The following is a 24,775-nucleotide window of genomic DNA, read 5'->3' as shown; positions in this document are numbered from 1 at the left end:
TACTTACAACTAAGAAATAACTAATGAATTATTTGTTAATATTTTGTTTCTTCTTAATATTTTTTATCCTCACAGTTTCATTTTTTGAGCGCTGGATATACAGATACTGGATTTTTGTTGAATATTTTGTTTTGATGATCAAAATAAATACCGTCGTGCGGGGCTTCTTTTGACATGCGGGGCTACTTTGGACACTTACACTTTTTAGTTTTTTCTAATAAAAATAACATATAATGTTATAAAATATCTTCCACACTTTTATAAAATGATATTTTTGCCACCATTCTGCATAGGCCATTTTCAAAAATAAGTCCATATCTCTTGTCAAAACAAAAAAAAACTTCGAGTGTCCCGGGAATTTGATTTACACCACGTAAAACAATTGTTCCATAATCGTTGTTTTCACCATTGATAAATTGCGGTAAGTTGATTAACAACTAAATTAACTGTCGGTAGTCATATTTCAACAGGCATTGCTTGGATTGTTCACTAAACTTTGTTGTTTTATCGCAAAAAGTGAGCAGCGGTGCAATTTTTTTCCTAACGGCCATATTGCACGATTGTGCTTGTTTACTTTTTTCCTGTTCAGAAATGGTGCGGAACTATCGAAAACCCGATAATTCTCGAAAATATACCGTGGTTTCCGAGGAAGCTTTGAAGAAATGTCTCAAAAAAGTTGAAGCCGGAGTGATGACCCACACAGATGCCGCAAAAGAGCTGAATTGCAGCCGACAAACCGTATACAACAAACTGCATGGGCTGCACAAATGTGATCCTGGCCATCAAAAAGTCTTCACGGAAGCGGAAGAAGCATCATTTGTGGACCACCTTTCCATCCTGTCCGAGTGGGGCTTCCCTGTAGGACCTGATGATCTCCGGGAAGTTGTTCGTATTTATTTGGCGAAGCAAAATCGGAGTGTTCCGGTTTTTAAAAACAATAAACCATCACGGAACTGGGTGGAACGGTTCCTTCGCGATCACCAAGAATTGAGCAAACGTTTTGCACAGAACATAAAGTTAAGCCGAGCAGCGATAACACGTGAAACTATTGATGAATACATGGCCAATCTAAAGGTATCTCTAGACGGAATTCCTGCTTCCAATATTTTTAACTACGATGAGACAAATCTGTCTGATGACCCCGGAAAGAAGCTAGCTATTTGCAAGCGCGGATTAAAATACTTTGAAAACGTGAGGAACTTCAGTAAATCCGCAACTTCCGTAATGTACTGTGGAAGTGCCACCGGACAGTTGTTGCCACCATACGTGGTGTTTAAGGCAGAACACTTATGGGACTCTTGGACACTTAATGGCCCTCAAGGAACGCGCTACAATCGAACTAGTTTCGGCTGGTTCGACGAACCGACTTTTGAAGATTGGTTCAAATCTCTTTTTCTGATGGCCACAAAGCATTTGAAAGGACCGATTGCGCTAATTGGAGACAATCTTTCGTCTCATTTGAGTCCATCGGTTATCAGAATCTGCCAACAAAGAGGCATAAAGTTCATCTGCCTACCACCCAATGCAACGCATCTGCTTCTCGTGAAGGTTCTAAGAATGCAACGATTCCAAAAAGCAGACTCGGAAGCCTCATCAATGAACTTATAAAAGCAATGGCACCTCAAACTCGCCGTATTCTGGTTTCGGGCTTCAGGAAGTGTGGAATAGTACCATTGAATCCCCATGAACTCCTAAGCCAGCTGCCATCTGTGGATGTAAAAATCGATTTGGTAGGAGAATCGTTCAAAGAATTCCTTAAGGAGCATCGTAATGACGTCGTCAGTTGTCCGGCTGGGCCCCAACCGAAGAAAAAGTTGAAAGTGTCACCTGGCAAAAGTGTTTCTCCAGACGAAATTGCTAAAAAGGACCCGAAACCCAAAGCTGCCGCTCCAGCCAAACGGGGACGGAAGCCAAAAATGGCCGCGCTATGATGTTTTTTATAATCAAGGTTTTGAACTAAAATTCTGTTTATTTTTTCATAAATAAAACTTAACTGGGAAAAAAATTGCCAGAAATGTAAAATTAATTATACCTTCATAAAACTAAAATTAAATGTTCAAAAATAACTAATTTTGTTAAGAAACTTAAATGTTTTCTTGCAGTGTCAAAAGTAGCCCCCAACCATTCCAGAAGCAACTTTTTTGGTGGCTATATAAACATTTGTTTTGTTTCGCGATTAATTCAGCTCTTATTTTGCATAAACGCCACATACATATTCACGTTGAATATATGTACGAATAAAAAAAATCCATCCACTATTACAGGAGTTATGATTTCTCAAAGTTTGAAAATTCAAAAAAAGTGTCTAAAGAAGCCCCCCATGACGGTACAAGAACTATTTCATGTAGTTCCTTCCACACTTTGGGAAGTCATGTCATGTATATTAGAATGGCTGTTGTACCAATACTAATTTGATATGATTTTATTGTCTCAACGCCCTCATTAAAACTAATTACTAAATCAATATACAATGTTACAAGTGCATTCATATCGAATTGAAGTATGAGTAGTAGAAGTTTCATTATTTTGTATATTCATTCCAGTTAGCTACAAATATACTGGTATGTAATAAATTCTATGAATATTTTGACCATTGCCTTTATAGGTAAGAACTAACAACTTTGAAAGCACGCTGCTAATTTATTTGCAAACATTTGCAGCTAGAACCTTCACAGGTTCATTTTCCTTCTCAAACATGATCATTTGGTAGCAGACGTTTGATTAAATGTGACTAAAAACATATTTAAAAACGTACTTCTAATAAAGCGATGTAGTTACGAAGTGAGTATGTTTCTACCCCCATTACTCACATCAATACTGATTACTTCATGTCTAATAACACTCTAAAATGTATCGGAAATGATAGATATACATCTGAACTAATGTTCTGTAATATAAACTGATTGAAACATCATTTGATTCTGATTTGCGAAGACAATAAACGAAGTGCAGAAATCGCTTTATTTTTAACGTATTTTTAACACATGATAAATGCACTCAATCATTCATAGCCCTTCTTTGCAAATCATACAGGAACGTCTATAATGTTTATTTTTTTTAAATCAGAGATCATAATTGATCCATGAACAGGTAAAAGAATGACAAGCAAGACATTTTGTTTTTCGATTTATGACCTATGGGCGGTACCACTGTGCGGCAGACAGCGTTAGGTTTGTTTTTGTGCATTAAATGTGGTGTGTATGATAACTGGATGACGGGGTCAGTATGGCAATACTAGACACGCAAAATATTAGGTTTCTTTTATTGACGGATCAGGTTACCGGCCACTGCTAATAAAGACAAATAAAGATGGATTGGTTTCATAAACTTATACGACCATGACATGCAACATGTAGCGTATCACAGCAAAAAATATACATATTTTGGCCGACTTACTTTTTGTCTATGTATCAATGATCGGATGTAAGTAAAGTCGAACACATTCGTTTTACAACAATAATTCGCTTATAAACGTAATTATAAACGATCAACTAAAATGCCAAGAATTCCATTTCGAGCAGCAACACAAAACTTTTAACAAATTGAATTCACTTTCGGCAGTGTGCTGAGATAACTGAGTGGTATAGGACATAGGTCTCACTCTCTAGAGGTCTCTCTAATAGGTCTCTCTCACATTTTATAGGTTTAGTATTTTAAATGACACTTTCAAATTTTGAATATGCCTAAGAAGGATATTCCTAAACTCTAAGTAATTCTTGGAAGTTTTCACATATTCGAGTCTCATCAAGGTCTACGAATCCAATAATATATTTGAAATACGTACACAATTTACAGCAAATAATAGCATAAGCATAGTTTCTTGATATGTTTGATGGATTTACTAAAATCAGACTCCAAAATGCAAAACATCTTTTACAAAACTAAATACACTGCTTTCACTATTGTCGGTCACCTAGTAACGCTTGTAAGTTTTTCTATTTCACATGTGTTTCAAATGGAAATGGGATAGAAATGAGTTATCCATGATAGTGTTACCACTGTGCTCGAGTTTCGCGAATCAATTCAATTTGCAAACTTTCGATCCAGTTCGTGAATTGAGGTTTCATTCATCCACCCAGACCTACCGCAAAATATCCCTGCCAAGATATCCGAGCTTATCGCAAACATCTTGTACGCACCAGATTGTTATCTCTGTACGCATGTTAGGCATAATAAAAAGAACAAACAACGAAACCAGTACCCACATCTTCAGGTCGAGATCAGGTCACCGGCCGCAGCTTGACGCAAAACTTACCGGCGATATTTTACCGGCATGGGCGACTTCGCAAAAAAACGCTTCTTCCAGTTTCGTACAAAGTTGTGAACATTGCACCACGCAACTGGATGCAACATCAGGATCGTGACCGGACTAGCTATGTACGTATGACGACGACGACAACTAGAAGCTGTGTTGTCTCTTGTACCCGAGCAGAAGAAAACTGCTGTGGAATGCCAAACTAAGGGATTCTATACCAGATAATTTTCAATATTTAGTGAATAAGGCATGAAAGAGCCTTTCATGAAGAGTAGAACATCTCAAAACTCGTGTTAAGCTTTGATCAGTGAGAACCTGCAATTTTCCCAGTATTGCAGTCAATTATGCTGATACAAACCAATGCCGAACAATTCCTTCCCAAAACGGCTCTAGCATTGTACAATAAGATTTTGATAAATCTTGATCGTCTGTTTGGAAATAATGCAATGAAATTGCATCTTGCCGTATTCTCAATTCGTCGTATCGTTTTCATTTCTGTCGCAGTAAGTTTTCAGATTCGTCTCACAACTTACGACTCACTGTGATAAAGTGAGTGGTTAAAATACAACATACCAACGTTATTATAAAATGTTTTACTAGAACACATAGATCAACGGGTATCTTCCTCCATTCCTTCAGCATGATGATGAAATATATTAATTTCCTTTAAAATTCATTTTTCGCCATCAAAATTCAGCTCAAACATATAAACACAATACCTTTTGACCGAACAATTATGACATTTACTCACAGTGCAGCGAAAACAACACAATCAAAGGAACCATTTTTTTTTACGCTGAGCTAGGGATGCCAGGTTGGAAGACATGTCTTCCATTGGAAGACATTTGAGTAGTGTCGAAGACATTTGGAAGATGGAAGATTTTTGGATATTTTTCAGAATTTGTGAAGACATTTGGAAGACAATTTTAAATTATTGGCATATTAAAAATTCCTAGATTTGAAAAAAGAACATATGAGTTGGAAATTACAGAAACTCTTCTAAAAGATTTTCGCACGTCTTATTCAAACTATAGCGATCCCTCTCCGAATTCCGTTTAAAATTCTCCAAGGATTCCTTCAAATGTTGATCTGTGAATTCTGACAAGGATTCTTGCAGAGTTTCTTCTAGGAACTCTTGCAAAGATTTATTTTTTTTTTATATTTTTATTTAAGATTTAGATTGCATTCTAGTAATGTTTTAGTGTTATTCCATCTAAATAATTCAGGAATTCCTACAAGGACTTTTCGAAATTTACAAGTATTTCTATGGGGATTTACTCCAGGAATCTTTTCGGGTATGTCTTTCCTTCAGAAGCTTTTCTCCATGGATGTCGTCCAGAAATTCCCCAGAGATTTCTTCCAGCGATTGCTTTTAGGATTTTCTCCACAAATTTCTCTGGGGATTTGTACCAGGATTTTTTCCGGAGTTTAAGTCCAGGAATTCCCTCGGGGATTTTTCCGGAAATTTGTTTCAACAATTCCTCTGGGTATTTTTTCCAGAAACTCCTCCGATGATGTTAACAACAACTGCTCCAGGGATTTCCTCAGTGGATTCCGTCCAGGAATTCCTCTGGTGATTTCGTCTAGAAATTCATTAAGATGTTCCTGCGTGTATGTTCTACAGATTCCTTCGGAGACTTCTTCAGAGAGTTTTTCCGAAGATTTCTTCCAGGAATATCTCTGAGGATTTGCACTACGAATTTTTCCCGGAGATTTAATCCAGGGCTTTCTCTGGGTATTCCATCCAGTAATTAATTCCGGGGATTTTCAAATACAAATTGTTTCGGCTATTTTTCCAGAGAATATTTCAAATGATATCCTTCAGGAAGTTCTTTGGAGATTTGCTCCAGGAATCCCTCCGAGGATTTCAAGGATTACTCCGGAGATTTGCTCCAGGAACTCCTCAGTGGATTCTCAATAGCAATTCGTCTCACGCTATGTCTGAACCAGACGATTATAAAAATCGAATGTACATCGGATTTTTTCTCGCTAGAGTTTAGTATTTGGGATATATTTTAATAATCGGAAAGTTTTAAAATATTCCATCGGTGAAATTTTGATTTTTTCCACTTTTTAGTCATTTTTTATACAAAATCCCATGAATATCACGTTCTCGACGCATTTCAGCGTACAATATGTATGGAAAAAATTTCACTGATAGAATATTTTAAAATTTTCCGATTATGAAAATAGAGACCAAATACTGATCTATTGCGAGAAAAAATCCGATGTACATTGGATTTTTTATAATCGTCTGGTTCAGACATAGCGTGCGTCCGGGAATTTACTTCAGGATTTCCTCCAGAAAATTCTCTGAAGATTTCCATAAAAAAATTTCCGGGGATTTGCTTCGGGGATTTCCACCAGGCATTTCTTCGGAGATTTTTCCCTAGAATTCCTCCGGGGATTCTTTTGGAGCTCCTCCATAGTTTTTCCTGGAGTTTTTTTTATTTCTCCAGGAAGTTTCCAGAGTTACTCAAGTGCAGTCAAACCTCCCTGAGTCGATATCTGAAAAGACCACCGACTCATGGGAATACCGAGCCATGGAACAGAAATGTTTTAAAAAGTTGTATGAGGGGACCACCATAGTAACCACGAAATAATGGGGTTTTGTATGGTTTCATGTGTCAATATCGAATAATGAAACATCGACTCATGGGGGTTTCGCTATGATTCCTCGGAAATGCTCCAGGGAGTTTGTCCAGAGTTCCTCAGGAAAAAAATTAAAAAAAATAATTCTCCGGGAATTTCTCCAGACTTCCTTCACGAATTCATCCAGAGTTCCTCCCGCTTTTTTTTAAACTCCTTCAAGAAATTATTTCGGCGATTTTTCTGGATTTAGTTCAGCAATTCCTTGAAACGTCTTCCGGATTTCTACAGGCAATTCTTCTACATTTTATTCCAGAAATTCTTCTGGAGTTCCTCCAGCAATTCCTTGAAAGTTCCTCCGTAAATCCTTGAATGTTCCTCCGGTGTTCCTTACCAACAGTCAGAATCGCTTCGAATACCCCCCTTAGTTTCTCCAGGAATTTCTCCGGAGTTAATCAAGCAATTTTTGCGGAATTGCTCTAAGAACGCCTCCGGAATTCTTCCAAGAATTGCTTCATAGTTCCTCCACAATTCATGAGGGAACTCCGGAAAAATAATCCTGGAGGAATTTTTGAAAGAACTGTGCAACAATTCCTAAAGGAGCTATGAAGGAAATCCAAAGTACTTCCTGGTGGAACTTTGGAGGAACTTCGGAGGATATACTGGATTAATTTATGGAGAAAATCCCCTTGAAGTCGTCCGGGAATTTATTTCTGGAGTAAATCTACGGAGAAATTGCAATTTGAGAGCCCCTGAGGAGTTTCTGGAGAAAATCCCCGGAGGAATTCTTTCAGGATTTTCTAAAGCAAATTGTTAGATGATATCTAGGGGGTGTGGACTAGAATATTTTAATTGTTCAAATTTAACACAATCTTTTTCGCGAGTGCTCACCGTTGTTTGTTTGCTTGTCTCGCAGGAAACCACATTCAAAGTGCACTCTTAAAATGCTTCACACTAAGTATCATCAATTAAATGCTAACAATTTTCCCAATGAACAGACTTAATCAAAAATTTTCTGGCCATGTGTTAAAAAGAAACATATTCAAGAAAAGTTGTTAAATACTTCTGCATAATTTTAACCAAGCACAACTTTTTTTTAACAGTTGGCAGTCTTTGTGTGATATAAATTGCATAACATTTTTAGCGTGACGAAATCATGACCGAACATTTTTGGGCATACTCGGAAGATTTTGACGAAAAGTTTTATTTGACAGCAGCCTGGCTGCTTGTTGATTTTCAATTCGCATCCCCTAGGATGATATCCTTGATGATTTCCCCAGAAGAATTTCCGGACGAAATCCTCAGAAAAATTTCTGGAGGAGAAAAAATCTCAGGAGAAATTCTCTAAAAAATCCCCGAAGGAATTTCTCAAAAAATATTGGACGAAATGCTGGAGGAAATCTCCGAATAAATTCCTGGAGGAATTCTTAAAATAATGAAATCTTTGGAGGTACTTCTAGAGTAAAACCCCGGAAGAATTTCTGGATGAAACCCGCAGAGGAATTCCTGGACAAAATCCTCGAATCTCCTCCAGAGTTTCTTCAAGAAATTCTCAAAATTCCGTCCAGGAATTTCTTACGAGTTTCTCCTAGAATTCCTTCAGAGTTCCATCTGAAATCCCATTGCAGTGTATTGAGTGAAGCGATGATTGAAGTGTAAAACGAAATTAAAAGAATTTTCAGGGAGATTTCATATGTTATCTGTGGACAAATCCCTCAATGCTTTTCATCAGGAACCTTCAAAGAAATCTCTAGCGAATGCAATCCTTGGTGGAATCTATGGCAGGAAATTCAGGGAGGAAGCCTTGAAGTTGATTATTCTGATAGTTTCTAAAAAATGCTAAAAGGGGTTCTAGGGTAACTTGTTTGAAAACTGTTTACAAAATTTTTTAGATCGTGAGAATAATTCATCGAGGAGTACATGAGATTGAGAAATTTGCTAAAAAGTCTGAATAAAACCATGAAAAATTATCAATTTCTAGAGATTGCTGTCGGACAAAGTGGGCGTATTTAGAAAATCTGTATACAAATTTCTGGAGGAATTCCTGGAGAAATTCTTTGTAAAATTTCGGGATAAATTAGTGCAGAAATCTCTGATTAGACAATTGAAGAAATTCGTGGACGAAGAACAAAAAGTTTCTCGTTGATTGGCTTTGAATATCGTATAACATTTCTGAAGAAACTCGTAAAGAAGTATTCTGCTAGGAATTTTATTAATTAAATTGTTCATTCATTTTATTCTTTTTGCAATGCTTGAGGAATACATGCATATAATCTTGGAAGAATCCTTTCATATTCTTTTAGATACATTTCAGTTCAATGTAGAGTTCCGTGAATAAATTAATGTAGATATGTTTTTTAAGGGTTCATGCAGCAATCTGTGAAGGTATTCCTAGACGAGTTTCTGATTGAACTCCTGATGAATTCTCAAGAATAATTATTCATAACCAAGGGAACTTCCGACTGAATTGAAATCTGGTTGAAAATAAAACCATGCACAGGTCAGCTATTGGCTGAAGCATTTAAAAACAAAATGCTAGAGGAATTAGCTGTGGATGATTTCTTTTAAGAAAATCCTCATCAATAATGTCAAACATGACAAAGGAGAGCCTAATTTTCTGACTTACCAGGCTTAACTAAAAATGGAGCGAAGGTCATAACTGAAATAGCAGTTTTCTGCGTTAAGCGAAGTATGCACTTCAACAGAAAAGTTATCGCCTAGTTCGATGCGTGGGAAATTTCTTGCAAGAAATGCTCAAGAAAAGCATTTTTTTTTTGATCGCAGTACGCAGTTGAAAAGAAATGTCAATTCAAATGGAGCTCACTGTAGGAAATTCCTTGACCATTTCTTGGGCAGAAATTTTTACTTTTCTTGAGCGGAACAGCATACTTAGCTTTAAGCTAAGTATGCTGTTCCGCTCAAGAAAAGTAAAAATTTCTGTGGAAAGAAATGCTCAAGGATTTTCTACAGTGAGCTCCATTTGATATGACATTTCTTTTAAACTGCATACTACGATCAAAGAAAAATGCTTTTCTTGACCATTTCTTGCAAGAAATTTTCCATGCATCGGGATAGGCGATTACTTTTCTGTCGAAGTGCATACTTCGCTTTAAAATGAACAAATTAAAAAAAATACACAGCAGTTTTGGTTTGTGTGTATTTATTTTTTCAGAATTTGTAATTTGTAATTTGTAATTTATTTAGTAACAACGATACCCTGGCGGTTTTACCATTTTTAAGGTCAAGGAAAAAATAACAGTGTTTTCAAGAAAATTACAGGTAGAATTGGGGATTTTGAAGCAGAAAACTGATTTTTCAGTTCTCTCATTTGCTCCATTTTTACTTGGGCGTTAACCCGAAGATTTGGACTTTATAAAGATACCTACCATGATAATTGAAAAGTTTTAAGTGGAAGACATTGGAAGACATTTTTCTATGCAATTGGAAGACATTGGAAAAAATCTCCTGGCATCCCTGGCTGAGCATCGCGCACACATTGATGAGCACAAGCTTTTCTTTCTCAGTACGACGCATTGAACTTTGTTTACATTCTCAATTTGCGTGGTTGTTGAGGAAATTTCATAAAATTTTGTAGATTAAAGAACTTTAACGGTGTGTGATTGGAATGTAATCCTTCAGTGAAGAAGTATGAACGTTTTCCATAGTGAAAATAAGTGCCCGGCGAAGTAAGTCCCACAGGGGGGCGGGAAGAAATTTGTATCATAAAGTGGCGTGACTGGTGTCGATCGCTAAGCATTTCTCTCCAATCGTGCTCGTCCATGCCATTTCGGTGAAAAAGTGCTAAGTGGTTAATTGAACTGAAGTTATTTATCGAAAAACAGTAGTTTTATTGCATTTTTGGTGTACAAGTGTACGAACCACAACAGCTTTCACAAAAGTACACTTGAAAAATGAATCTATGTTGCAGGTAAGTTGGAACATCCGCCGTAATGGAACATTTTTAGTTTGATACGACGAATAATAGTGCTTACGATGAAGTAGAACGAAACCCTATTCCACAAACACCCAAATGCAATACCTAAATAATACATGATGAACTTTCATTTAAAAGTGATTTTTTTTCAATAGTAGTTCAACACTCAAGCAGTCCTCAATAGCTTTCGAATACCTCAATGAGGAATTTTCATTTATTTCAACAATATTTTGAGAACCATGGAAATACCAATTGAAAGTATGGACAATACCAGGACCACTGAAAATACCTAATTATGGTATAATACAAAAATATGGTAATACGAGTTATTCGTTCCAGCTCGGGTACAGATACACTTCCAAGAAGCCGGTTATGCTAAGGAGCAACGGTCGAAGATAGCGTAGCTACTCAGCACATGCTGGGAAAATTGTTCCAAACACGTGATCGACCATCATCGATCGAACGAGTTGCGCCGCCGCCGCCGGTTTCGATCTCGCTCTCCGGGTTGAGGTGGTCGCAATCGTTGATGTGACAAAAACATGTCAACCTAGACAACACGCACAGAGTAAAGTTGCTGAAATTGATTAACATGGATCGACCGACCGGTGATGTGTGTGCGATTGCATAACTCCTCAAGAGGCGGTCAATCAAGTAGTGTGAACGATCGATCTTGGTTGGACACAATATGGATTGTAATGGGTGATGTGAGCGATCACCATGAAATGTTGATCTGCTTTTCAGGTTGAATTGGATTCGTTTAGGAAGGTATAAACAGTTAACGGTCCAAACGAATATTTGCAATAGTACACGGGTAGAAATCAGAATCCAAAAGTCATGATTATAGCTGAGTTTTCATCTTATAAAAATACACTCTGATTTGCACTGAGCAATTCTTGGAAAGAGCAAAGAGCAAAGATCTAGTAGGAAGATAAAGTGTCAAGCTTCCTCATTTAACTACCCCAAATGTAAGGACGACAGGAAGCGCCCTGAATACGCTCCGTATTACCTTCATATACGTGTACCATCCAAACAACGTCAGTCATATAAAGTCTAAATGACATGTTCTTAACCCATAAAAGATACTCAACTCATCATGAATGCCTTTCGGTTCACTACGTTGATCGCGAAGCTTAACGATCTTCCAAATCCTGGTCACATTTCTTCTCGACTTCCCGTTGACGATCGTAGTAGCTTTTTTTAGGGGAGACGAATACGCGGGTGGTACAATTTCAAAGCAATCGTCTTCCGTATATCGACACCATCCGGTCAGCGCCAGGCTCCACTAGACGAACCAAAACCTATCCATGAATACCTCCGCGCCGGTGAATATCATCCGATTTAATTAATTAAGCTATTCGTTTATAAAACCATCTCACACCGCACAATTAGGCAAGCTATACAGACGCACGCAAGTCGGGTGCCCGGTTTTATTCTACGATTCGGCCGACTTTAAAAGGTAACCGCGGCTTCAAATCCGCTTGCCGAAATCGCGTGAGTTTGAAATTTGATAGGTCCCTTCCCGTCATCACTTCTTCCTCGATCCCGCGCGCGCTCTCTCGCTTGAGATACCGAGAAATGGGGTGAAATTGATCAATGCGTCACACGTTTTAATTTTCTAAAAAGAGATATTTAGAAACTTCATAGGAAATTGCCTACATTAAAGCGATTATACATTCGTGGACCTAAAGTAAAGTATTGTTTCTTGAGCAATCGATCGTCATTTCACCTAAAAGATCGATATTACCCCGGAGTTAGATTAATCTATAAGTCATATTGAAGATAATTTCCAGAACTAGGATCACTTTTGATAGAAAATGTGTGTACAGAGCCTATTGGTTCCACCAATGTACTTATTTTTCTGCATCACCCCTTTTAAATTATAATATGTAGACACCATTTATAAAATATTGTAAAAATGATCATTTCCCCCGAAATCACGGTAATCCGCGCGATCGGGTCGACGACGTTCTCCGCATCATCGCCTTTTTAAAGACCAATTTACGAGCGAGTTTTTGCGGATTAACACTGATTTCGCCGCGCTATCAACAAAGTTCTCCTTTCGGGATTGACGCTGTGCAAAAGACAAAAGAACGTGCTGCGGAGAGTGACCGCAAAATAATAGCCTCCTTCCTATTAATAAGAAAAAAAATAGGCAACAGCTTTTATCAGGATGGCTTCGTGTATACTTATGTGGAGAGTTCAGTGAGCCGGAAAAAAGGTCAAATTCGAGAGCGTGCCTTGGCAGGGTGGCAAAGGGGCTAGTAATCTCCGTGGAACGATATGGGGGATTCCAGTGTGGGAAGTTTTGAACATGGTGTTTTCGATTTTTGCTATAACATATTCAATACTGACTTGAATAATGCAGTTAATAATGTTCGGAATTTATTTACTATTATATAATTTTGGTTCGTTTAATTGTTTTTTAGGCATTCCTTTTTGTTTATTTTAAGTTTTATCCTGATTGCCGATTTTTACAGATAACAAAATTGTAGTTTATTGATTGATGGTTTTGATAATGTACCCATGATGATATCAAAAATTCCTATAGAGAAATGACTCAGAGCATTTTATAAAGCTGCAGCTGCAGCTGCATCGTTCACAAGACACACGAAAGTTCTACGAGAAGCTTAACGCATCCCGATAAGGCATCGTGCCGCGAGCCGAAATGTATAGGGATAAGGATGGAAACATCTTGACAGACGGACGTGAGGTGATTGAAAAGTGGAAGCAGCACTATGATGAGCACCTGAACAGCACGGAGAACACAGGCGCAGAGGGTCACGACAGCTGAGGAAGTGACTACGTCAGCACGATGGATGAACGAAATCAACCTGTTCCCACAATGAGGGAAGTTAAGCATGACATCAACCAGCGCAAGAACAACAAGGCAGATGGTAAGGATGGTATTGGAGCTGAACTCATCAAAATGGGTTCGGAGAGGATGGCCGCCTGTCTGCACCGACTGATTGTCAGAATCTGGGAAACGAAACAGCTACCGGAGGAGTGGAAGTAAGGGGTCATATGCCCCATCTACAAGTAGGGCGACAAACTGGTATGTGAAAACTATCATGCAATCACTATCCTGAATGCCGCCTACAAAGTGCTATCCCAGATTATCTTCCGTCGTCTATCATATATAGCAAATGAGTTTGTGGGAAGTTATCAAGCTGGTTTCATCAGCGGCACTCTTCTTCCAAATCTTCACTGTACGGCAAATCCTCCAGAAATGCCGTGAATACCAAGTCCCAACGCATCACCTGTTCATCGATTTTAAATCATGCTCATCGACCGCAAAGAGCTATGAAAAATCATGGACGAGTACAGCTTTCCCGGGAAGCTCACAAGACTAATAAGAGCAACGATGGACGGTGTGCAGAATTGCGTGAAGATTTCGGGCGAACATTCCAGTTCGTTCGAGTCCCGCCGGGGATTTCGGCAGCCGGGTTCAATAACAAGATCCAGTCAATTTGTTTGCTTCGTGAATGATATGTATATTGTCGGCAGAACATTTGGAATGGTGGCAGACCTGTACATTTGTCAAAAACAAAGTACATGCTGCGGAACCGAGCACGACAGAGCCCGCTTAAGAAGCTGTGTTACGATAGACGGAGACACTTTTGAGGTGGTTGATGATTCGTCTACCTTGGACCCTGTTAACGGCTGATAACAACGTTAGTCGTGAAATACGGAGATGCATCATCAATGGGAGTCGCGCCTACAATGGGTTCCAGAAGAAGCTGCGAACGAGAAAGATTCACCCCGCAATGTACCATGTACAAAACGCTAATAAGACCGGTGGTCCTCTATGGACATGAAGCATGGACCATGCTGGAAGAGGACCTGTAAGCACTTGGAGTGTTCGAACGAACGAAGTGCTTAGAACCATCTTTAGCGGAGTGCAGGAGAACGGTGTGTGACGGCGAAGAATGAACCACGAGCTTGCTAAGCTCTACGGCGAACCCTGTACCCAAAAGGTGGCCGAAGCCGGAAGTGTGCGTTGGGCAGGGCATGTTGCAAGACTACCGGACAACAACCCTGCAAAGATGGTGTTTGCACTGAATCCGGTTGGTACAAGAAGGCACAACGGGCGAGGTGGCTTGATGAGATGCAAGATGTTAGTCCAGAAGAGCTGCGATACAGGCGTCATCTAATGTTACAAAATGTTCTCATTCGTTTCACCATATAACAGTTGGTGATCTCTAGAATAATTTTGCACAATTCATCATTCGGGGATCCAATTAGAAATTTGAAAATCATTACAGATGTTTGATACAAAACAAGTTGAAATCTCATCCGCAACCCGTATTACGATCCTTCCACGAATCAGTCTAATTAGTTTCGGTGGAAAACCATGTTTCATCAATATTTGCCACAACTCGTTTCTGCGCCGCCTTGAAATCAATGAACAGATGATGAGTCTGCAAGTTGCACTCCCGCAATTTGTTGATCGGCCCTCACGAAAACCAGCTTAGTAGTCGTCGTGGCTCTTCAAGCGGTTTCAATCTGTTAAACAGAATACGTGAAATTGTTTTGTACAATTCAGCAGGAGCGTTATTCATTGGTAGTTGGCGCACTCCAATCTATGCCCTTTTCGCACGTAGCATGTGCTTTCATGCAGCTACTCACCACCGTGCTTGAAAAGTTCTGCCGGAGCCCGTCCTTCCCAGCAGCCTGGTTGTTCTTCAGCTTCGCCTTCTAAACCTCAGTGATGGAATGATGGAAGTTCCTCAGCATGACCATGATTGTCGATGTTTATTCTGTTAACCGATGCTCTATCGTTCCCACCATTCAGTAACGTTCGAAACGCTCTCTCCACCAGGCAGCCAACATCGTTTCATCTGTCAGCAAGTTATTGTGTATTCAGATTAACTTTAGACCGAAGTTCGGCGTCGGCATTCCGAAATGCTACGTCTTTAAAGGCATTCCTTATGCGTCGGGGAAGCACTAAATTTGAATGCCGACGCCGAACTTCGCCGAAGTTTTGACTGCCGAACTTCTAATTGTCACTCGAATTGTCAATATCTTCACGATCGTTGCACAAGGTCTCCGCACGCCATTGACATTTTCATAGAATCATCGCATATTATTCTGTTCCATACAGGCTATCACATTTTTCTTCCTGCGATGGATTCGTTTTTGTCTGATATTGCGTCCTTGTACCTTGTCTGACAACGTCACCCTCCAGCAATTTAAAAAAAAACATACGCTTATGGGGGGTCTTCGAGCAGTACCTTAAGGTTGAGATTTTCGCTCACATTGATCTCACTTATCCGCTCGTCCAGCGCTTGGTGGCATTCAGTTGTAACACCGTCTGCTTAGAAGCGCTGGCTATTGAATCACATTGCTCACTGTGATCTAGAATTCGATACAGTTGATAACCGCGCTCCAATTTTACTGACAACGAAGTAGTGACCTGAATCAATGTTAGGACCCCTGAAACTCGTAACATCGATGACATCTGAGAAATGTCGGCTGTCTGGTTACAAATATCACTTTTTGGGTGTGTCTAAATACAGGTGTGCTTCCGAATATCCTTGCGGACAAAGAAAATGCTACTGATGGCCATCTTTCTGGCAGCAGCGAAAGTCACCTAGTAGTCGTAGGCCGTTTTCATTAATAACGAAGTGAAGGCTCTCCTTACTGATGATTGGACGGAAGAATTCCTCTCTTTCGACCAAAGCGTGACAATATTCACGTCGCGTTTCAGGCACACCTGGTCGGCGTTGAGTCTGAGTGGACCAAGTGACATTTTTCATATTTTGAGAAAAATGGGTTTTAAGTCGAAAGCTCTGTAATTTTTAAACTCGTTTAAATTCTAATTCAATATTTCTACACATCTATGTGTTACTTTCAAATAATATAATGTGAAGTGATAATCATTAAAAATCATAATCCAAACCTCTGATAGAACGATTTTTTGATGGACTATGTGTACTTGGTCCACTCTGACTTAACACCGACCACCTCATAAGCCTTATCAACGTCTTCATAGAACGCGTCTTTCACGTCATCGGGTTCATTCAACGTCCTGACATTCACGGTACCAAGTTTCCTTTCATGACCCTTATTTCGTTGACGAAAGTATCGTTCTCTATTTCTTCTTTATTAATTTTTCATGGTAAATTGCTCTGCTACCTTACCGGGGTAGGTAGATCGCATTGATGGGACTGCCATCTTAGGTGTAACTAGCGTGATACAGCATTTCATATTCCGCCGATGGATTCCATAACAAACGCTCATTTTGCCGCACCTCCTGGTGAACAGACGGTCGGAACGCACGCCCTCTGAAGGACATCATTGCCCAGCTTATAGACGAAGACAAAACTCGCGCTATGCAAGACTTTAATTCTTCCGGTTGCTCTGTACGGCCACGAATCTTGGATATGAAAGAGGTCGACTGGAGAGCTTCCGGTGACTTTGAACGTTAAGTGCTTCGCTGTATTCGCTACTCACCACATAGTAACGCACATGCGCTAGTGTATATGCACAAAAAATTGCTAAAAGGTAAGGCGAAAAATATGTGTATGCTGAAATGCATCTATCGAATCATTTCGAAAACATATTTGGTACCGGTTGTGCGTAATGATGATGGCTGGCGTGGTACCCAATATTTTTTCGAATTGATCTTCCATGAACAAGATATTTTAAGTTAGATGCCTTTTCCCATACAAAATAAAATGCGAAAACTCCTGCTGATGAACTGTGGACAAGAGCAAAGCAGGTAATCTATTGTGCAATGGCATATGGCGGAGTCGCATGAATAACGAGTTATTCAAAGTCTATATAGAAATGGATATTGTCTGTCTCAAGAAAAATTCAATAATCGCGTTAATCTGCCCATGTCTCCAAATATAAGCGGTCACTCATCACACAGAACCGTCAACCTCGAAACACAGTACATGGACTAGACAATAAGCGCACTCATCGTGTTCAGTGACTCCTGATAATACAGGGTGTTCGTAAATTATCCGAACAACCAAATAGGGGAAAGATGATCTCGCATTGAAAATAATAGAAAGCCAATATCCGTATACCTTTTTTGGTTCATCTATATGTTAACAAAAAATTAGAAATTAAAATAATTTCGTAATGATTGCTCCTTACTGAGATAGGCAAATTTAAAATTTGCCTGGAAAGTCCTTCCATTCATTTCACCCTGGTGTCATTTCGCTGTAATGGCTGCGGGCGTACGACCGCTTCCGGACTCTTAAAAAACATAAGATGATCAATATTGTTAAGCGTATAAAACACGGCAGGTTGCGGTGGGCTGGGCATGTAGATCGCATGTCGGAGGATCGTCAAGCTAAATTGATATTCGGTCGCCTTCATGGCAAACCGCGCACCAGATGGCTGTTTGCAGTTAAGGAGGATTTAAGGTCGCTTAACCTTCAAAGCGACTGGAAGCGTTTGACTCATGACTGGGTCCAATGCAGAAGGCTTCTTCATTCGGCGTAGATTCAACGCAACAACAAGGAATTGTTACCCATCGAGTATCAAGTAAGCAAGTAAGTTGTTTGATGCTTCCTTCGCGGGATCAGTGCCTTTGGAAGTTGGATTCCAAGCTGTTTCACCTTACGATAAAAACAGACAATATACAGATTTCACCTTTCGAAAACTAGATGGCAGTAGTGCGCAAACGTCAAACTCGAACAAAAGCGATACGAGCGCCAAGAATTTTCTAGCACCATTCATTACAACAGTTTTAAATTGAAAGGAACATTAGGAAAAATACTATTTCACAGCCTATTTGAGCTCCTGGTCAAGTTTACCATAGAGCTTAGTGACATTTGAACACACGTAGACTAGCATACGCTCGTCATACACAGTTTGTTTTTGTTTTCCTCAAAGAAACTTGCACACACTTTCCAGTCTCATCAAAATGCATATGGAAATATTACCCAATTTGAAAAATTTACACCCGGTCTCTGGGTGTTTTTCTAGACTGAGTGCATATGGTTTTCCTTTAAGGTTCACAACTACATCTACACTAGGGCACCCATACCATTGAGCGTGATAACCACTATACACATCGACCTACCAATTGATCGTGTTATTCCACCGTATTGCCCATTGCACGGTGACGTCATCGCAAAATCGCTCTCTTTCCCTCCTTCGGGAAATCTGAAAACAACGGTGCCAACGGTGTCAAAGTTGACAGGTACTGGCACCATTGTTTTCAATTTTTATTGAATAGCGAAAGAAAGAGAATTTCACCGTGAAATGCCTAATTGACAGAAGTAACTTATCGCAATATAGATCACTGGTCGTTAAACTGGCACTGGCATTAAAAATAGAATTTCAAAGCAACTGATTTGAATTATTAGAGAGACAGGCTCTGCTCCTCCAATCATTATCAACATTAAGCTATTCTGCGCCACATTGTCTCGTCCAGCCTTGCTGCGGCTGTGTCTTCTTCAGAATCTCCGGGTGACGTAAACTTTTCGCGCATGACATCAAGCTGGCTGGAAATAATCCGCAATCCGTTGCCCATCAAATTCATCGTGTTAGCACCTCGTAATCATCGAAATGACCATTCAACCGTTTGTGACACTTCCTTTCGATGTCGACGAAACAACGAACCGCTATTCGACGCTAATCGAAACTGACAGGTCGACCCGCGTAGCTTGGCCCCAGCGTCCACCATGGATGGGGTTTGGCTGAAAATTTTGGGGTTTCGGCGTACCGGTGCAAGGACGTCGATCCGTAAAAATGGCCCATAAAATGTGGACATGCGTCCACTTGGCAAACGGGCGGCAAACTTCGGTCCACTTGGGCACGTACAGCCCAGCCATCGATTTATCGTTAATTGATTATCGAAACTAATCTTGACACGTTTATTGCGTGAGGTTTGCGGTTTTTTTTGGCTCCGTGGGTTACCAAATGCCAAAAATCATCAAACGGACGCTAATACGGCCTCACGGTCAACGATGCACATTTCGCGTTACGAGCTGGGCTTCAGAATTGGGAAACGACGATAGGCTATCCCAGGGGTGCTCAATCTGCAGCCAACGGGTCGTTTGTGGATATCGAAGCCCAACATGCGGCCCAAGGAACACATTTGGAAGAAATAAAATTTATAATCAATATTTGAAAATTTAAATTCAATGTTTAAATTATTTATCCAATTATATCCTACAAGTCAAATTCACCGGAAAATTTGACCTGTAGAATAGAATTATAATAAATATAAATATAATAAAAAAAATAATTCTATAATTTTAGAATCCAGTTTTGTTCTGATACATAAACTTCTCATGAAGTATATGAATTCAAAACCCATTACTGTAAGAAATTTATGAGAATCATTGAATTGCGTGACCCGCTAATAAAAAAAATCATGATTTGGTCCGCAATATGGTACCGCTTGAGAGCAACTGTGCTATTTAATGATCGGGGAGTTACGGCAACTTGTTATGCGTGAGTGCGACCGGAAGGTGAAGACCGATATTTGAGGAAAGGTCACTAAGATATTGGTAGAGAACCTACCGCATCTAGTGTTTAATTTTTTCTTGTTTTTAAATTTCAATATCACTTTTATTGTGAAAACTGTTCCATTTTATTGATATCGTGGTTCAGAAAAAAAAAACTGGCTACATCATAAATCAGAGTTTGGAGATTGGAGTTTTACCGCTATTGAAAGTTGTTGCCATAATCATAATCGTTTTACCTCGTCAAAATTTAGGTTAATCCACTATCTGCAATGAAGCATAGATCCAAAAAATGTTGCGCTTTTTTATTGATTTATGTTGGCGAATTCACCAGAAGGACTTTAAGGCTCCTTTTCAGAGAAAAAAAAGTTTTACCTAATAATTGGATCCTTTTGTGTTTACTCCCATTATGGCTTAATTTGCATTTCGAATAGATCAATCTCTATATGCCACACAGCTACGGGTCGTAAACATGTGTTGAGATTTTCCAATCGTGATCACCGCCAACCCTCAATGAATGGCTCGTCAGTTGCCTTCATTTGAGATGATAGGAATCGTAAAAGCTGGGTGGTTTGGTGTGATCTCCGCCCGTATCAATTTAAGAGGATGGAATATGAAATGATTGAACACAGGTGTTGTTGTTTACATGGAAACCACCGGATTAGGATGATAAACTGTTTGAATTATGGGTCATTCGAAAGGCATAAATCTGTCGAAACGCGTATAATGAATCGGGCTTTAACAGAAATTGATCAACGAGAATGATCGCTTTATTGATACAACTAATTACGGTAAGTTTCGGTCCATTCCGAAAAAAGATGTTATTTCATGGCTAATTCGAAGGTCTCTTGGATCGCAGCTGAACAAGTTTTATGTTCTATTACTCGATACCTCCCTAACTCCATGATAGTTTCAATATAAAGTCGACTGTAGTAACTTCCGTGACCGTGATGGAGCTGTTCATAAAGCTGGTGTAACCACAATTTACTTATTTTAGAGTTTATGAATGTATTGTCGTTTTTGAAAATACCATCGCACGTCTAGTTTCCGAGATATTGATGGCTGATTATTTCGAAATTTCCGTCAACTTGCATGCAAGCTTTTAAGTTTTTCTCAGTGTTTGTTTTTTTTGTAGCCCAAACGGTTCACTACAACTTTTTCATATAACATTTTTCTCTAAAATCAACAGTTTCGGAGTTAGAATTTTCCAAATAGGTTACATGCAAAAATTAATAGGCCATTTTCAAAAGTTATTTTCGAGTCAAAAAAATCCATTTTTCTGTGGAAAACACTTATTGTGCCATACTTAAAACATATGCAAAATTTAATCCAAATCGAAAATTATCGAGCATGATTTTCATTTTTTTCGAATCATTCTAGGTGGAATTCTTCATATACGAATGGTAAAATGGCAACTTGGAAAAGAGGGCTCTCAGTTGATAACTATGGAACTCCCCCTCGTAGTATTTCGTTACTAATATCCTATGAAAATACGTAGCATATCAAGAAACTCCAACCTTTTTAATTGTTTTAATGTTTTTCTCAGTGATTGGGCTAAAATAAATCATTCAAATGTAGAAATTACAACCAAAGATTGATATTAATTACTGACTGAAACGTCAAGATAATCTGACGAATAATAAATATACCGAGCGCTCAAATGTCATTTGGAAAACAGGTTTAAACAAACTTATTTTCAGTTTTAATTACATAATTTTGGTTTTCAGTTTCATATAGGTTGAGTTTAATTTGTAGAGCTTTTGCTGTTGTTAGCATGGAAACGTAAAACAGTTACTAAACATCTCTTAACAAGTTTCACAAAATAAAATCCCTTGCGATCTTTAAAAGTTTAGGTATTTATGCCATATTACAGCAATTTTTCCAGTAATTCTTCCGATGTACACAAATTTCTATAGAGACAGTTTTCCAAAATAATCTTTAGAAAATCCTGCGGAATACTATCTCTAGATTCGATTGATTTTTTTTTCGATTATGTTAGCAAATTATCTAGGAAACCTTTTAAAACTTCCACAAGAGTCCACAAGTTATTTTAGAAGCAACTATGAAACTTACACAAGTTTCATCAGGGGTTACTTCAGGATTTTCTTTAAAAATACCTTCTAGATCAATTTTTCAGACAAAAATTCCTTGACGTTTCCCAGGAGACATTCCTAAAAACAAAATTTAGACTTACTTGAGAAAATCTCAAAGAATTGAGAGTAGACATTTTAGAAAAAACAATCTGTAGCAATTGCTGAAGGTACTGGCTGCATCGAATTGCCGGACGCTTCGAAAGCCGTACACTGGCCTTTTTCATGGTGTCTTTGGACAAAGTTCCGTTTTTTTGCACCTAGAATCTATAACTAGGATGTCTTCTACATTCTCCATGCGTAAAAATTGTCTAAAGAAGAGTTTTTGGGTGATTTAAGGCCCGTGTCCAGGATTAGAAGCAACCGGACACTTCGAATCAAAACGGTATTTTTAGAGAAATCCCTTAATGAAATCTTATATAAATCCTAAAAGACATTTAAAGGAAATTCCTAGATGCTTCTGGAGAAGTTATTGATTGAATTTAAGAAGGTATTTACACTGGTAATCTTGGAAGATGTCCCAGGGAAATCGATGGTTGAATCATCTTCGGAGGAATCAGGACTTTCTTGAAAAAATTTCACAGAATTTTTGGAGGATTTCCGGGATAATCTTCGTAATGCTGAAACGCAGGTGTATCATTTTGAGGTTGGAAAATCTGGCGGCCATCTTGGATTCCGACGCCATCTTAGTTTTTAACAGTTAAATGATTTTTTACCATCTCAGCTTTTTACCATCATATTGAATTATAAGGCCTCCGTTAAAAAAAACGATCAGATTCTTTATTTCTTATCTTATCTCAGCTGTTCTGATTGTTTATTTCTATCAATTGTTCAAATGAAAGAATTAATGTTATTTTTCAACTGGAAGGTATGCAGAACAATCATTCAGGTAGCATATAAGCGATAATTTGTTTTTGAAGCTAGTTTTAAGCTGGGTTGTAAGTAGGGACGTAACGTCAGGAAAAAAGAACAACAAGAAGAGTAAGTGTAACGGTAGCATTAAAATTCAACATGCTGCGTGCTAACAAAGTAAAATCTCATTCTACTACTAAAAACCTAGATGGCGTAAAAATCCAAGATGGCCGCTAGTTTTTTTCACTCAAAATAATACTCCTATTCTTCATCTGACTCGAATAAAACACCAACGATAAAAAACTTGTTTCTTTGTTGCACAAAAAATGATGTTTGCATTGATTGCACTCGCCATATACGTCAAAATCCTAGAACTTGAGTTAGAAAATCATTCATTTCATATGGTAAATACCATTGCTCACCTAGTTTCTGTAGCCCATCTTACACAATTTTTCCTCAGCTTTCTGATGGTGATCACAGAATTAAAAACTAGCGGTGCGCTAATGGTGGAAAAATGATTTTTCTAACACAATTCAAGATGGAGGCCAAATTCAAAATAGCCGCCAAATTTGTTTTAATTTCAAATGAAAGCTATGTCCTTTCTGTATACAGTGCCACTAAGTTTGCTATGTGTTCCAAGGGAAATACGAGACATATCACGTGAAGAAATACCCAAGATTTACCAAAAAGTGGGCTTTTTTGCAAACTGTTTAGCTAGCTGGCGTACGAGGGGTCCACCAATTTGAGAAAACCGAAAGGACCACCCTTAAGTTTTATCGAAAACTAGCGATCAGTGACATAAAATGGTAATTCTAACGATGGGTGCCGATGGCGGCCTGGTTTCAGCGAGAATTGCTCAATAACGGTTTAACTAAAGTGAATATTTTGACGATTTTTTATAATTAATTTTTTATAATCTTCAGCAAAGTTGTAGATTTTGACCCGATCCCGACGGGTACGGTTCGGGCTTGAAAATTTGCAATTTTTCGGGTTTAGGGTTCGGGTCGGGTTTGAAGGCTACAAAATTATTGGGTACGGGTCGGGTTTGGGCTTGAAAAAAGTCGGGTTGAGTCGGGTTTGGGTCGAGTTAGATGAGAATTGTGAACAGGGGAGCAACCTGAAAGCTTTCCTATGCATCAGAAACGATAAATTTGTCTTATTTTATAACTGGAGTTTAAATCGGGCTGTTCTTACAAAAAAATTCTGGTTTTGGGTTGGGTTCGGGTTTAAACAGCAAAATATTTTCGGGTTCGGGTCGGGCCCGGGATTGAAGTCATAATATAAGTCGGGTACGGGTCAGGTTCGAGTTTGAAAAATGTTAAACCCGACCATCTCTAGCAAATATCTTCATAAATTTGTGATGCAATTCCTGGAGAAAATCATGAAACCACATACAGCCTACTTCTTATAATGTCACAAGAACTTAAAAAAAGTTCTAGATCTCAGAGAAATACTGTTCTGATGCTATGAACCATCAAACTTTTATATCCTGTATTTTCTTGGTTTCTGTTTGGTCTATTCTCGGCCTTTTTTTTTGTTCCTTTTAGGACTTAAGGAGTTTCAACACAACTACGTCTACGGCCTGTGACGGAATCGCAAACTTGATTATTTTTATTTCATTATCTGA

The 24,775-nt window shown here is 38.7% G+C and overlaps 2 protein-coding genes across 6 annotated transcripts in view; one reads left to right on the top strand and one right to left on the bottom strand.

Moving 5' to 3' along the window:
- Positions 1-24,775, bottom strand: part of LOC5567517 (A disintegrin and metalloproteinase with thrombospondin motifs 9) — a 745,053-nt gene that overhangs the window by 664,279 nt on the left and 55,999 nt on the right. The gene's annotated exons all lie outside the window — the stretch shown is intronic.
- Positions 187-2,323, top strand: LOC110678973. Its single transcript, XM_021852722.1, has 2 exons — positions 187-421; positions 590-2,323. The coding sequence occupies exon 2, from the start codon at positions 592-594 to the stop codon at positions 1,606-1,608; it is 1,017 nt and encodes a 338-aa protein (XP_021708414.1). The 5' UTR covers positions 187-421; positions 590-591; the 3' UTR covers positions 1,609-2,323.

This window comes from Aedes aegypti, chromosome 3 (assembly GCF_002204515.2).
Source record: "Aedes aegypti strain LVP_AGWG chromosome 3, AaegL5.0 Primary Assembly, whole genome shotgun sequence".
NCBI classification, from domain to species: Eukaryota; Metazoa; Arthropoda; class Insecta; order Diptera; family Culicidae; genus Aedes; species Aedes aegypti.
Note: the sequence above shows the minus strand (reverse complement) of the source record. Positions and strands in the feature narration are given on the sequence as shown.